This window comes from Neophocaena asiaeorientalis, unplaced genomic scaffold (genome assembly GCF_003031525.2).
Source record: "Neophocaena asiaeorientalis asiaeorientalis breed wild unplaced genomic scaffold, Neophocaena_asiaeorientalis_V1.1 scaffold137, whole genome shotgun sequence".
Lineage (NCBI taxonomy): Eukaryota > Metazoa > Chordata > Mammalia > Artiodactyla > Phocoenidae > Neophocaena > Neophocaena asiaeorientalis.
The window spans coordinates 2411861-2428359 of NW_020171804.1; the positions used below are offsets into that span (position 1 = coordinate 2411861).

Below are 16499 nucleotides of genomic sequence, written 5' to 3' on the forward strand. Positions count from 1 at the left end.
GGGTAGGGCGAAAAAAAAAAAAAAAAAAAGCCTACCTTTTGGATTGCAAAAGTGAAAACCCTTTCAACTGGGGAACTCCAAAGTGCTTGGTTAGGTGGTAGCATTTCCTCTAGAATAACATATTTAAAAGGAAATGATTGTGTCCAAAAAGCTAGGAAGGATACCCTTCTACTATAAGAAATTTCTGGAATACGCTCATGTTTTTTTTTGGTTTGTTTGTTTTTGCGGGGGGCGCAAAACCCCCCCAGGGTGATGGAAAAGCAAAGGTACAGTCACAGGCCAGTGTTGTCCAGGGAAATGGGGGGAGCCCTGGGCACACGGGGAAGCGACAGTGGTCAGGGAAGCATTTCAGGGAGAATGTGACCCTGGGCTGACCTATGACAACCCAGAGAGCCCCTGACAGGTGGAGGCCACTGAATGAGAGGCCAGGCCTCCTCGGGCTCCCTGAAGGAAGCACTGTGCCCCGTGTTCCCACCCGCTCGCTCCCGTGTGTCCCGAGGGCAGGAGGCAGCGTGCAGCTGTACTGAGACTGGTCAGCATTAAACACAGCCTGAAACCACACGCTCTAACTCAGGTTCAGAACAGCATCCAGAGTTGTCATGGTGACACCGATGGGATCCCACGTGCCTTTGCTCACCGCCTGGCTCAGTGGGTACAGGCCTGATTGGGCCGCTGAGAGGAAGAGAGGGTTTCAGTGGACAGTGAGTGAGGGGGCAGGTGTGAAGTTAGAGTTAAATTAGCCACAAGCTCAGGGACCGTGACCAGAGCGGGCAGCCAGAAACCAAGCACGAACCCCTTCCAGAACTGTGTGACCAGGGCCCTATGCATGGAGGGAAGGAGGGGAAAGAGACGGAAGTGGCGGCTGCGAGACGGTGTCAGGCAGACACCCACAGAGGAGTCCGTGGCTTTGAGAGACTCCAAGGGATGCAAAGATGCATATACAAAGCAGATCAACGAATAAATTATTCTAGGCTTTAAAAACGTACTCGCTTTTTTTGTGTTAAAAAACACATAGCATTACGTTTACCACCCTGACCATTTTTAATGTTAAGTATATTCAGACTCTTCTGCAACAGATCTCTGTAACTCTCTCATCTCGCAATACTGAATGGAAGATAACTCAGCTGAGGGGTATGGACGCGTCTCCTTAAGCTCTACTCTGCTAGAGCTTTTCAGACGACATGAGTGAACCCAAACCCAGACTTCATTAGACCTGTGAGCGTAACACCTGCCATCTAAAGGTTTGTCTATGGCCAGGCCACCCTCACCGTTTGAAACCCACCGAAAGAGAACCAAAACGTAGTTCCAGTGAGTGCGCACTTTGTGTTTCCCAGAGGAAACCAGCGGAGATCATCCTTCACTCTCTTATTACTGAGGTCGCCTGCAGGTGGTGCCAAGGGTGGGACAAGCCCTCTCCTGCCAAGGACACAGAGCTGCTAGGTCCCACACGCTCTACTGCCGGCTCCTGCAGGGACACCAGGGCCTCTGCCCCCTGGACATCCCCTGACCTGAAAACAGTCATCTTGTCTTGGAAGGGCGATGCGGAAAGGCCTGAGGGTGGAGAGAAAAGACCTGAGCCCTCGCTCTTTGCTCCCCACGTCCCCAGACCACACGGTCTGCAGCGGGTTCTGACCCTGATCCGGGACCCTCTTCCGGGAAAGGCCTAAGAACTAACACAGGCTGGCCACGCAGGAAGAGCCCACGGGCCAAGTCTGAGCCTCAGTCACCCGCCCTTTCTGACCTCGAGCTTCCTCTCTGTGACTGGACGTCACCCCCCATCTCATTCGACCAGAGGAACCAGTAGTGCCTTGAGCATGGACGATGCTGGCAGAGACTTCTTGGTTTTGTGGAGCCCAGCTTCTCCTGGAAGCATGGGGGCTGCCCCAGAGCCTCAGACGTAGAGGAGGAGCCTCGCAGCCCCTGGCTGGGGTCCATGGCGGCCTGAATCCTGCTACCGTGGGTGACGCCGGGGTCAGCCTGAGATGCCTTCCCCAGCCGTCAGAATCTGCGGCCTCGGGGAACAGAGGAAATCCTGAGGGCAGGCTTTCTGTCTCATGACGGACGTGGGCAGGGTCCACGCTCACCCCTTCTTCCCTCTTCTCCGTGCACCTGGATTTCCGGTCCTCGAACACACCTGCACTTCCACACACCTGGGCCCTGCCTCTCCCCAGCATCTGCAGAGCCTCCACAGAACTTCCTCCTGGAAAGGCCCCGCTCTCTTCTCCTCGATGCTCCTGGCTCTCCTGTCGTGCCCCTGTGGGCTCGTGCCGCTGCGGCTCCCGCCCGCGCTCAGGGACCCTACACTCACGGTGTGGCCCCACGGCTGAGGATCTCAGGTTCTCACACTGGATCCCTTTGGTTTGGGTTTAACATATAATATTTTTTAAATAAATTTATTTGTTTATTTTTGACTGCGCTGGGTCTTTGTTGCTGCACACGGGCTTCCTCTAGTTGCGGAGAGCAGGGGTTACTCTTCGTTGCGGTGCACGGGCTCCTCTTTGCGGTGGCTTCTCTTGTTGCGGAGCACGGGCTCTAGGCGTGAGGGCTCAGTAGTTGTGGTGCACGGGCTTAGATGCTCCGCGGCATGTGGGATCTTCCCGGACCAGGGCTCGAACCTGTGTCCCCTGCATTGGCAGGCGGATTCTTAACCACTGCGCCACCAGGGAAGCCCCTTTAACATATAATTTAAACTGACAGGCTTTCCACTATCAATTACTGAAAGTTGATATATTGTGAATTTCCTTCAGCATAAATGAGCTCTCTGCCACGGAGCACTCATGCAGGGATGTCTGTCTGTCTGCAGAAGCACATGGGGAGCCCTGGCACAGTGTCCTAGTGCCATCTGCAAGCAGAACACGGGGTCTGCCAGGGTCCGACAATTGTGGGTTGGGGGTTGATGTACCATGAATAAAATATTTTGACAACAGGAAACAAGGAGCCCATAGGTATGAGGAGAACAGAGCTGGCTTCCTGCCATCCGTGGATTCATAAACTTCACAGATTGAGTCATTTCTTTTGTTGCTTGGGTACTGTCAGTTGAACTCTCCCCTTATTTAAAAAATGTGATCCAAGAAACCCACCGTTGAGCAGGGCTGCAATGCAGCTGGGCGACCTGGGGGCTGGGGCGGCATGAGGCCACAGCAGCGCCCAGACGGGCTGTGGCTGAAGCACGGTCTGGTGTCAGCCCAGAGCAGGGGAGCTGCAGAGGTGCTGAGCGCCTACAGGGAGTGAAACGCCACCACATCTCAACCCATTTTACAAGGTCTCAGAGGGCTTTCTGAGACCCCACCTCTGAGGGGCCACTCTCGCCCCATGGGTGGGGACTGGCTCCCTACACTGCCCATGATAAATCTCGCTAAGGTCCCCATGCCAATTCAGCAGAGACACATGGGTCTTTGGAGGGTCACCTGCATTTCCACCAACACCAGATCCCCTCTATTTACAAACATTCCACGTGTCAGGAAACAAAATGAGTAAGTCACTGGCACTGCCCTCCAGGGGTTTCAATCTGGTGGCAAAAACTGAGTTTAGTGGAATAAGGGCTCAGCCATGAGATGCACAGTGAGACAGATGGAGGCTGTTTACACATTATGGTGGGCATGAAGGTCAGGCGTGACGCAGACAAGCTTCAACATAGCTCCTAGAACGGGGCAGGAGCTGTGTGGCAGTGGTCACTATCATCTTTACCATCACCATGACCACCATGATCACTATCACCACCACCATCATGATCACCATGACCACCATCATCACCACCATCACCACCACCGTCACCGCCATCATCACCACCACCACCATCACCCTCACCACCACCACCAACATCACCACCACCGTCACCACCACCATCATCACCACCACCACCATCACCCTCACCACCACCACCATCAACATCACCACCACCGTCACCACCACCATCACCACCACTACCCCACTACCATCACCATCACCACCATCATCACCATCACCATCACCACCATCATCACCACCATCACCCTCACCACCATCATCACCATCACCACCACCACCATCATCACCACCATCACCATCACCACCACCATCATCACCACCACTACCATCACCACCATCACCACCACCACCATCCTCACCAGTATTATTATTGTCCTGACAGCAAGTAGACTTTCTCAGAAGATGCTTAGCCTTCACATATAACTTTCATCTCAGAAGTAACCAGAGCCACAGTGGGCATGCTGCTGCCTGCAGAGCTGGTGCAATGTGAGCTGTGCAGGACACGCAGCAGTCCCCAGAAGGAGCTCCAGGTAATACCATTCCCAACTCTCTACCACCAGGTAAGTGGTGGTCTTTCTCACAGTCAGGACATGATCTGCAAAGAGTGAAGGATTTCACTAACTTCAGGGTGCTGAGATCTCTGCGACAAACCTCTATTTACAGCCAGAATTAAGACGCCGTGCAGCAGTCAGCGTCTGGGGGCAAGATGCAAGGCAGGCCAGGGAGGGTCTCCCTTAGAAGATACAGCGTCTTGGAACTTTCCGGCCTACTTTCCATTTGTGTGCAAGACTTGAGGCCACTCTGGTCAGATGCTGCCCCACATCAATAGGGCTGAGCATCAGGCACACAGACATGGGACAATGCATCTGTGGCATGACAGCCACCATCCTGGGAATGTCAATGGAGCCTTTCAGATTCATCGTCCCCTTCCTACTCAGCATGGTAGGACCGAGAGCCACATGTGGACCAGCTCAGCTCGGCAGCCCTGGCCTCCCCCACCTAGGGGATGGATGTGTGCTGGGGATCTGGAACATCTTCCAAGCACAGGTTTCCAGCATCCCCAAACCTTCTGAAATGTTCCACAACTCAGAACCAGTTGGTTAGTGGTACACTTTTATGACTTTCCGTGCCATCTAGTGATTTTTTTTTTCTGCTGCTGGCTGATCTAGCTTTTTGCAACCGAGAGGTGTAAATACTGACATTTAAATATTAAAATCAAATGGGCTCCAGTGTCCTCTATACCAGCCAGGGAGGGAAGGAAGTTCTCTCTCCACCTCAATTCAAGTGGCCGAAAGCTACAGACGTGCACATTCTTTTGATGGGATTTCTATCGATACAAGATGTCCCGGAATGAGAGCCAGAAGTCTGCATGCAGGCTGTTCTGAGAACCCTTTACACCATCCAGATCCTTTTCATCAATGTAGTGCAAGTCTCAAAGGCACTACACTTCCCGGCTTGGCACTCTCCTAAAACAGGAGCTGACTCTGGAGTTGAAAGCCAAGCTCCGGGTTAGAAGGCCAGTCCTCGTGCTGCGAGCTATGAGCTGCCCCGTTGGCAGGTGCTCATCGCTGCTCAGGCTTCCTACCAGAAGCTCACGTGCAAATTTCAGAAAGGTCTCAGAAGATTAGCACACACATTGCTTATACCTAATCTACTGACATCACCATAGTTTTAAAAGTATAAAAGAAAACCGGCAAAAACCGAGGTTCCTATCAAACATGAATGGATTAATAAACACTCTAACTGAATTTGCATAATTAATAACCTAACGTGCTGAATTTTACGGGTCTGTTGAAATAGTCAAGTCCTTTAATTTAAAAAATGTCATTATTTTTATAAGACAAGGAACTAGAAAAGATCTGAAGTTAAAATTCCAATAATTACAGAGATGAGTTTATCAGGTAATTTAAGAATAGCTAACGAAAGGGTGGAGGAAATGAAGAGACTTTCTAACATCCCAGGCTCTATGTTTTATTGCTACAAGAATAAAGAAGTCGTCACTAGGGACTGAGTTCCATCAACTGGAAAACAAATGAACTAAAGGAGGCTGTCAGACTGTACCTGAGCCCTGGAATCCTTCTCCCCCTATACACTCACTCGGCTGCCTCCAACTGCTTCCGAATCTCGAAGGAGGTATTAATCCAAAAGAAAGGTTTCTGGTTTTAATTTTTCCAAGCAATTTCTTTTAAGCAGGTTTGGTGAGATAAGAGACAGGATGAAGATAGCTTTGTTCCCAATGAAACCTCTTTTTTTTTTTTAAAGAAGATGTTGGGGGTGGGAGTTTATAGACTTATTTATTTATTTTTGCTGTGTTGGGTCTTCGTTTCTGTGCGAAGCTCTCTCTAGTTGTGGCAAGCGGGGGCCACTCTTCATCGGGGTGTGCGGGTCTCTATCACGGTCTCTCTTGCTGCAGAGCACAGGCTCCAGACGCGCAGACTCAGTAGTTGTGGCTCACGGGCCCAGCTGCTCCGCGGTATGTGGGATCCTCCCAGACCAGAGCTCGAACCCGTGTCCCCTGCATTAGCAGGCAGATTCTCAACCACTGCGCCACCAGGGAAGCCCGTGAAACCTTTTTAAAACTCAGAATCTCCTGAATGTGTCTGATTCTATGAATTCATACGTCCAAATCCTTCCAACTATTTAGCTGCTGCTCTTACTACTGTTGTCCTACAGCTACAGGGTGGAGTCTGATAATCTACTCCCAGGAGGCTCTTCCAGCTCCGTCTAGCTCCAAGTTACTTACATCCAGGGGCACAGGTACTCAGGGAAGAGGGGATGCCATGCACTTATGATCCAGGTACCCTACAGGGGCGTGCGGACCAGCACGTCCTGCACACTTCCACCAGCCGGGTACGTGATAGGGTTTCTTTTAACAGATAGAGTGAACAGAAATTCAGAGACTACATCCTTAACCCAAAGCCACAGTCAGCCAAATGCACAGCTAAGCAGGACCAAGGTCTGCAAAGCTCAGGTAACCCAGGCCATCTGGACCCGGGGGGTGGGGGGGGTCTGAAATCCACTCCATCTGACTGCAAAGCGGGCAGGGCCTCTGGGTGCAGCCACAGGGGCCGAATCCTGCTCTACTGCGAATGACCTATGTGACCTTGGGCAGGCCACTTCCTGACACCTCTGGAAACTCAACTGTAAGACAGGATCCGCCTCTGTAGCCGAGGGGCCTAAGAAGATGAAAGGGCCCCGAGAACAATGCCTGCGGGAAGAGCGGCACCCCTGCCCCATCATTATCCTGGCTCAGCACTCAGGGTCAAACTCGGGAGTAAGGGGAGGCGACAGAGCTCTTCCTCTGTCACCCCTCCTGTCTTTACCTCTAGAGGCAGGGCCTTTAGGGAACCAGCTGATGCCCCAGAGGTGGACGCACGCCAACACGCCGACGCGGGAGGGCCTGGCCTCACTCTCAGCCCCGAGGTGACCTCTGGGTCCTTGCAGCTCCACACCTCCCTCCAGCCCCCCAAACCCCAGCAGGCTTGGACGTCTGCCTTGGCCCCATCCGCCTCCTCTGTGTGGAAGCTTCTAGACGGACACTCCATTCCTTGACCCGGACACCCCACCTCTGTCCCAGTGCCCCCGGCCTGCGGGGCACCCTCCCAGGCCGCCCTGGCCAGCTCTCCGGGGCCCACAGCCTCTGCTTCACCAACGTGGAGAGCCTGTCACAGGCCGGATCCCAACTCCCTGCCCCACGTCCACTCAGCCGTACACCCAGAGGCCACCTCTGTCCGCCACAGCTACCCCCAGCTTTCCCAGGTCTCGCAGGTGGGCAGGAAGGCCTGGCCCTGGCCTTGCACAGCCGTGCCCTAAGGGTGAGAGCCTGCACAGTGCCCACCTCCTACCCAGGACAGCCCCCAGAGCTGCAGGGTGCACACAGGGACGCCCTCAGGGCCCGCGACCCTGCAGCCGGGCCTGGTGGCCGGGTTTCTCGCCGCGTCTCTCGGCCCCAACTCTCCAGAACCTGCCCCTCTGGCATCCCTGCCACTGCCCGCCTCCAGCCACCCCCATGGCCCTGGCTCTCCAGCTCACAGGCTGCTGCCCCACGGACGGCCTTCCCGTCCCCTGCGTGGCCAGCCAGGAGACATCTTCGGTAACTGGAGTGCACGGTTACCTGCCTGTCCCCACGAGGCTGTGCCCAGGGCCCCAACCATCCTCCTCATTCCCCTCCCCCGGACCCTGCGTCGAGCCCGGCGCTCTTCCATAAATCCCTATTCTGCAAAACACAGACCCGGGCAAGCATGCATCCCATGGAACAGCGGCTCACCTTGCCTCGCGGGGGCCCTGCCAGGGCCTTCTCCCGTGTCCTGCAGGCGGCCACTCGCCCGCAGCCCACCTCCCACACCGTCTGGGGCTGCGGGGCCGTTGGCCGGGCTACCCAGCATGTTCACGTGGGTGGGGATGGGCTCAAAGGTGGGGTCCAGCTCCAAGATCAGCCTGTTGAGCTGCTCGATGGACTGGTCGATGTCCAGGGTGGGTGAGCCAGGGGAAGGGTCTGTGCTCAGCTCCGGGCCAGTACCGTTCACGACTCTGACATCTGGAATCCTGGGTTTGAGCGCTGCTTTGCCGGGAGGGGGTCTCTGTGTGTCGGGGGGATGTGGCCCGGGGCCTATGCCCCTCTGGACGGCCACTCTGCTGCTGGTCCCCCGGGTAGGGGTGAGCGGGACCCTAGGCTGGGTCTGCGCCAGGCCAGAACCGTCAGCGGTGCCGCGGCCGCCGAGCCTGGCCTCCCCATCGGGGGTGAAGCTGTACTGGTGAGCGGCCACCATCTGCTGCTGGCGCACCCAGGTCTGCGTGGAGTAGCTGCTCTGCCCGTAGGCCTGCGTCTGGGCGGGCACGGAGGGCTTGCTGAGCACAGGCTGCGGCTGCTTGGGCTCGCGGCTCCCGAAAGCCTGTTCGCGCTCGTACGGGGGCTCCACGGCGAGGCCCAGATCCGGGGCAAGAGCGCCGTGCTGATCATCTCCAGCGGCGCTGCTGCATCCATCAGACAGGAGGGAGTTCTGGCTGCTCTGGTGGCAGGTGAAGGGGCCCAGGTGGGCTGACTGGTGGCCCTCGGAGGAGGAGAGGGTCCCGATGCTGTCCACGCTGTGCAGGTCATGGCTGGGCATCTCGTCGTCCAGGATGTCCGTCTCTCGGTCCTTGGGGGTGCTGTCTCCGTTCATGTGGACCTGGGCCGGTACGACGTGGCGGGTCCCGCTGTACTTGCTGCAAGCATCGCTCATGTTCTTGAGGGGGCTTCCAGAATCTTCGAGACCAAAGCCACTGAGCAGCTGATCCAGCTCGGCCTTTTCTTGGGGGCTCAGGCCCCTCTTGGGTCCTGGAGCCAGGTGTTCCTCGGTCCTGTCGGTCCTCACCGAGGCCGTGGAGTGGCCCGAGTCACTGCTGACAGACAGGGTGTGGTCGCTGTGGTCTGGGCTGCTGGCGGCCGGGACAGCGGGGGACCCACCTGGGACACTGGGATCCGAGGCGCTCTTCTTTCCCACCTTGGCATAAAGGCTGCCGTCGACAGGGCCCTGCGTGTGCACCACTGGTGGGGAGAAAAGGAGAGAGGGAGAGAGGGACTGTAAGTCAAGGACGGAAAGGGGCTTCGCGCTCTTGGAACAGGCCTGTATTTCTGTCTGAACAAATAAATGGATTCACAACAGACAACTTAGAATAATCAGGGCCAAAGATGCCTCTAGGGTCCCCCAATTCTACATACACTCCTGCGAAGCAAATGCCAACGAAAAACACTGAATAATCAAACATTTTCAGGCCCTGAATCGCTGCTACATTTTTATGCAAAGAGAACGGTCATTTAGAGAACCTCTGGGCCTCTCCACACCGGACTCGTCTTGCCTCGAGGGCTCACTGTTAATGGCGTCCTTAGTTTGAAAGCTGAACACAGCGCTGCTCACAAATCTCTAAGACTCAAGAATGCATGGCACCTATGACAGGAGAGAGCTTCTGTCAACATCTATGAAGCGGCCTCCAGGGATGTGGGTAACAGTCCTTGGTAAGCAGAACCTCTGATTTAGGAGCCTGCTGTCCTCAACCTTCTGAGATCCTCTAAAACCTAAATATGCGACTCAACGAAAAGAGAAAACACAGGAACTCGTCCCGGCCCTGCCTCCCCGTTAGTGCAGCATCTCTGGGCCAAGGAGGTGCTGATCAAGACACGGCAGGACCTCAGAACACAGAAGGGTGAGCACTGATCTCCACGCATCAGGACGGCCGAGAAAACAAAATGAGGCCTCAGATGCAGGTGGGAAGAGCGCTCCTATTAGTACGGCCTTGGCTGCGGCAGTCACCACTCCCTGGCTCACAGCAAAGAGCTGGGAGGGCACCCAACAGCGCAAGAGAGCTTGAGGTCAGCACCTTCCTCCCCCTCCATCGTCCTCTGCCTCCCTGTTTGCTTAACTGTGGAATTGCCGGCACCCCACCACAATAACGGCTGCAGAGGGCTTGACCCACGCTGTCTGGGGGCCTGGGGCCGCTCTGGAGGGGCCCGGCGTGCACTCCACCATCAGCAGCTTCCGGCTTTTTTAAAAAACACCGGGGTGACACGTCAGGACAGAGATCTGTGGGGTACCTGGGGGTGCTGTGCTGAGAGCACATGTGAGCCCGGCTTCCTTCTTATCTCAACTGTGCCCAAGAGGAAGAAGCGGGGCTAGAAGTGATGGGGGATGGCAAACGAACACCGGAGTGCAGGCCGGTGTGAATCTCAGCGACCCTCGCCTTAACGTAGCGCCTGGTGGGGAGGGCTGGGGGGAGAAATGATACATAAAATACGGTAAATAAACCAAGTCCTCAAGGCAGGCAACTGGTGACGAGCATCTAAGTCAGAGGCAGGAGCTGGATGCAGCTGCGGGGTAATTGGGGCAGGTGTCAATGACAGCCGGTGGCCAAGCACCTATCACGGGGTGTGCACTCAGCACATTTTCTCTAACCTTCTAGCGTATTCCCCTTCTAAAGAAAAAGAATTGATGCTGAAAGAGCGTCAGTAACTTGCCCAAGGTCAAGGGGAAGCCCGGGTGGGACCAGAACCCATGCTCTCTGGCTCTGCAGCCTGGGAGCCCTTGGCCGCCCGGGGCCCTGCTCACAAAGAGGTAGCACTCGGTCATGATGCTTTGCGTGGGGTCAGCGAGTGACCCAAAGGTGCCAGGGGGAGGACCTGCTGCACCCAGCTTTGCACACAAGGACCCCAGAACGAGCACCCCCAAGTTACAGGGCACCTGCAAACGTCACCCCTACAACCGTGAAAGTGCAGAATCAACCCATGTGTGAGCCACTAGGTCACCATGCTTAGGACGCTGCTGGGCTCACGCAGAACGGCCCGTGGGTGAAGCGGGAGCTGGAGCGCCAAACAGACGCCAGTTCAAGTCCTGGCTCTACCCCAACCCGGCCTGGGGCCACCGACCCTGTGTTGGCCCAGCTGCACAACAAGGGTTTGGCTGTGCTCTACATGAAGCTCAAACACGGACACTGAAAGTCACAGCACACAGATGAGTGTCCTTCTAGCTCTTCTAGCCTTCTAACGTGGCTTCTGTGGGAGACCCTCTGTGGCCAGGAAAACTCAACTAAGGCAAGACCTGGGGAACCAGGTGTTTCCCTTCTATTCTGCAGAGAGAGCAGGAGAGCACACTCCCCTCCATAAGAATCCCAGTCCCGCCAGAGCGGAGGGGAGGCCAGGACAGACGACCAGCACACAGCCAGCCAGTGGGGATTTCTAGAAACAGATGTCCATGCGCCCATGACTCAAGTCCTTCTCCCTGAATCTAAATGAAAACGGACTGGCGCAATGAGTTAAGGGGAAAAAAGGAAGCCAAGAAGCAGCTGTACAAAGATTCTTCTGATTTAAATTCACACAGTGCCCGTTAATCATTTTGAGTAGAACCCCGTGGCGACCCCACGTGAGGAACAGTCCATAGGGCCTGCAGGAAACGGAACAGGACAGGATATTTCCCCCTGGCTGCGAGTTACGAGTAATCCCATTCTTCTTATTTTTATTAGTAGCAGAAATCTTAAAATGATAATAAACGCATTAAAAACCAGCCCACTTGCCACGGACTGAACACTGGCTCTGTGCGAGGCCGGGCGCTGGGCACTTCGGCCTCGGTCTCATGGGCTCTCAGAGCTGCTCAGGGGGGGTGGCGAGACACCACCGCAGACCCTTTGCTAAACGTCCTACCACACACACGGGTGACTGTCTATGTCAGAAAATGTCCAGTAAATGGTATATCTATAGGAAAAGGATACGAACCATCTCCGAGAACCCTCAAAGTCAGACTCGCCCAAACTTCTGAATCACTTTGTAGGAGCTCAAATCTTCCCAAAGGCACAGGGCCTCTGGGGGGCTGTCCAGGGGCCTCCAGAGACACCCTACTGTGCCCATGCTTTGTGATCCCGGGGAGTGTGGGAGTCAGACTTGGGGCGAGGAGGAAAAGGGGCCTCCGGTACCCGCTGTCCCTGCCCTGCACTCTTTGCAAAAGGACTCAAACTGAGTTTCCCTGCACCCGGAGATGGACTCCTGTTCTGCATTTACTCTGTACTTTCCTGGTCAGGACATTTAGACTGTTCAATCCCCTGATTCTTCACTTATAAAAGGGAATAATTAGTCTTATCTTTCAATGCACTTATAAGAATTAGAGAACATATATAAAGAACCCAGGACCTAGGCTCCTGAGATGGGTAGCCATAATTATCTTTTTTTTTTAATTTTATGTATTTATTTATTTTATTTTTGGCTGTGTTGGGTCTTTGTTGCTGCGTGCGGGCTTTCTCTAGTTGCGGCGAGCGGGGGCTACTCTTCACTGCGGTGCGCGGGCTTCTCTTGCTGAGGAGCACGGGCTCCAGGCGCGTAGGCTGAGTAGTTGCAGCATGCGGGCTCAGGAGTTGTGGCTCGCAGGCTCTAGAGCGCAGGCTCAGTAGTTGCGGCGCACGGGCTCAGCTGCTCCACGGCATGTGGGATCTTCCCGGACCAGGGCTCGAACCCGTGTCCCCTGCATTGGCAGGCGGATTCTTAACCACTGCGCCACCAGGAAAGTCCTGAGGGTAGCCATAATTATTAAAAGCCCCTTCCAAGGTGGACAAGGCCTGGCATTCCCTGACTGTGCTCATTTCTATCCTGTCCACCTTGCTGCTCCCAGACCACGGCAGGCACTCCCCTGCCCCAGGGCCTTTGCTCGTGCCGTTTTCTGCCTGCTGGGTATTTGTCTGTGGCACACACCTACCTTCAGACCTACTGCAGACTGTCTCCCCCACAAGAATGTGGGCTCCAGGAGGGCAGATGCAGGCTCTAGAGCGCAGGCTCAGTAGTTGCGGCGCACGGGCTCAGCTGCTCCACGGCATGTGGGATCTTCCCGGACCAGGGCTCGAACCCGTGTCCCCTGCATTGGCAGGCGGATTCTTAACCACTGCGCCACCAGGAAAGTCCTGAGGGTAGCCATAATTATTAAAAGACCCTTCCAAGGTGGACAAGGCCTGGCATTCCCTGACTGTGCTCATTTCTATCCTGTCCACCTTGCTGCTCCCAGACCACGGCAGGCACTCCCCTGCCCCAGGGCCTTTGCTCGTGCCGTTTTCTGCCTGCTGGGTATTTGTCTGTGGCACACACCTACCTTCAGACCTACTGCAGACTGTCTCCCCCACAAGAATGTGGGCTCCAGGAGGGCAGGGGTTTGTTTTTTGCTCCCTGTGGTATCCCCAGCATTAGGAACCAGCCCCTGGCACCCAGTGGGCACCGAGTACTGACAGACTGAATGCTCTGGCTTGTTCTCACATGACAAAGCCTGGGGAGCTATTTTGAAAAGATGTTCATCTGCCTTAGCTGGTTAAAAGACTAAAAATAACTAACCAACCTTCTGAAGGTAGAAGTGCCCACAGCCCTTGACCACCTGCAGCCCCAGGGCCTCCATTCCCCAGACATCATAACAACCTCTCCCCCAGGTAGACCGCACAGCCCCAGCGAGTGGGCCTTCAAATGCAACCCGACTGGAAAGGTGCCGAAGTCAACGAGTGGATTCCAAAACGTCAAAGAAAACAAAAGGTGCAAACCTAAATGTGACCCAATGTGCAGGCAGAGGGGCAAAGGTCCGAGGGACGTCTGAACACTACCTGTGCAGCCACAGGACTGGGGGTGGGATGAGGGCAAGACAGAGCCCTGGCATACAGTAGGTGCATAACAATGGCACCGCATCTTTACCATTTCCCGTCTCCTCCATCCTCCTGCCATTAAGATGGACTTTCCCAAGCAGGTTCGTCCCCACAGCTGCAGGGATGGGCGGGGTGCACCCACCTACTCATGGCCCGCCTCTAAACCACATCTAGAGAAGGGCGACCTTGCCTACGGGGCTGGTGTTTTGTTTTCTGAGACCCCATGTGAAAACTGCAGGGTGAGAGCAATGAAAACAGAATCACAACCAGGGACGAAAGTTATCTGGGGGGGCTGGGGGGAGGGGGTCACTGCACGACTGACTGACTGCCAAACCCTCCATGGAAAATGAGACGCAAGCTCCAGCCTTGGTGTATGAAGCCCCCCAAAACCTTGGTCAGTCTCTAAGGACACCCTGACTTAATTGATGGTAGAGTGCCCCTTTTAATTCAGATTTGGAAAAGTGATGCAGAAAGTAATTTTCAGAGAGCCGATATAGCCAAACTCCCTCTGTGATCCCTGGCACGGCTGGGGTCCCACTGCCACCACCAAGGGCTCCCAGGGGAAAGGAGGTGGGACCCCTGGGGTGAAGGAGGCTTGGGGGTGTGAAGCTCAGCTCCATCTGCTATCAAAGCTGGGGTGAGTGCGGGGCCAGCAGAAGACGTCTGGAAGGCATTCACTTCATCCGCCCCTTGCATCCTTTAGTAGATTTAAATGACACATTTTAACTTTGTGCTTCCAGCTCAAGGGGAGTCTGGGGGAACTGAATGAATCCTCATTCTGCAGATGAAGACCCCAATCTCCAGACAGAGATGTGACCCACCCAGGACCCCCAGCTTTTCCACTGCAGATGCAGGACAAGAGCCTTTGCCTGTCCCAGTGCAGGATCGACCGCTTGCTCTGTGTCCTGTCCCTTCCCGCCATCCCTGCCCCACCGACCAGGACCCAGGGCCCCTTCCAAAAGGAGGCCTGTGAGTTTTCTGGTAATGATTTCCCTGCATCCGGGGCCTAGTTAAAAATCAAACAAATGTTAACTACGGCTCTGATCGCTTCCTCTGAATGACACACCAGGGAGGTTCCCATCTGGAAAAGAACCAGAAGAAAGAAAAGAGCCAGCGGACATTCTTGCCTCGTTAAAGAGCAGAAACCGCAGCACAGACTCCCCGCCCCTGCTCTGCCACCGTGTGCCGGTTCCCTGCCCATTCCCACCCGACTTTTGAAAGGGGGCTATCTCACAAGAAGGAGAAGAGACACCCCCCAAATATTTCAAAAGTAAGCAAAGAAAGTGAGGCAGACCTAAAAAACACGAAAACATTCCTTCTCATCCTGGCTGAACGCAGATTAACCGATGTCCACCTGCGCTCACAGGTATGTGCTCACAGGTGTGTGAAGAATTAGCCGAAGGGAAGGCAGCATCTCAGCTCCACCACCATCTGAGCACCAACCACTCGGCTAACGAGAAGGTGTAAAACTGATCTGTAGTAAGTTCAGCTGTCCCCTGGGCCTGATGCCAACACAAAAAATCCATTTCAAACAAAAGAGCAAACCCGAGGGCTTCGTTAAGCTCGCTGAAATCTTTCTTTCTTCTGTATACTGACTCCATGAATCTTACGTTTTACTTTCGTGAAAGGTTTGCTTGAAAAGCAACTTTTCATTTCAAAAGAGCTAACAGGATCCTCCCTGCAAGTCTTCAACAGAGAAAAACAGAGAACTCCTCTCCGGGAACAGTCACACGAGTTTACCAAGCACTCGCCACAGCTGCTGGTTAGTTGTTTACGGAGATTGAAATGGAATATTCAGTAGAGTCCCGACTACACGCTGGGATGAACCAGCCTGGGGAACAGGGAGAGGGTCAAGAAACGGAGGGCACACTTCACAGCATCTGACGGGTTAGCAGAGGCAGAAAGAGAGAGCAGGATTGCAAGAAGGGATGCATCCGGGAACAGCTGCTCTCAGGTGAGGCTGCAAGGAATCGTTACTTCTGTCATCAGAGAAAGAGAGAATGCAGGAAAGCCGTCTCCTGCAATGGGGCTGACACTCTAAAGACAAAGGCTCTGTTTAAGCACCTCTTATGTGCCAGGACACTGTCACGCTCCAGGGATGGACCTCACTTAATTCCCAAAGCAATCCTGTGAGGCAGTAATCGACAAGCCCATCTTATAGATGAGAAAACAGAGGCTCAGAGAGGTTATGCTAATATTTAAGATAATAAAAGGCTACTGAATAGATCATCTGGAATTCAAACCTACCTCTGCCCTACTCCCAAATCCATGCTTTCTGTTTTTTTAAAACACTGGAATTCTAAACCTGACCAACCACTTTAATGTGAAATTAACAATTCAAGTTCGGAAAGGAATTTCCCTAAATATTTTCTTTTTACACACACACACACACAAACACTCCTTAGAAACTACTTAAGCACTCTGTTTTCCTCCCTAACTCCCGAAATGGTGCACTGTCGGGACAGGATCCTGTGTTTTGAGGCTGCCGGGTTGATGATGGCAGTGTTATGTCTGTTTCCTAGGCTACAGCAGCAGGAGCCATGGCAGGCTGCGCGTTTCTGTCCTTACAATGAATGAGCTGTTCCTGGGTACACCACTTGGTCCCTGCCTACCGCACC

The 16499-nt window shown here is 54.3% G+C and overlaps 1 protein-coding gene across 2 annotated transcripts in view; it reads right to left on the reverse strand.

Moving 5' to 3' along the window:
* The window catches only part of TNS3 (tensin 3), a 192997-nt gene that overhangs the window by 65347 nt on the left and 111151 nt on the right, over positions 1–16499 (reverse strand). For both annotated transcript variants that reach the window (XM_024744006.1, XM_024744072.1), the window contains one exon: positions 8015–9274. In XM_024744006.1, coding sequence (XP_024599774.1) covers positions 8015–9274 — 1260 coding nt within the window. The remainder of the gene's footprint in view (positions 1–8014; positions 9275–16499) is intronic.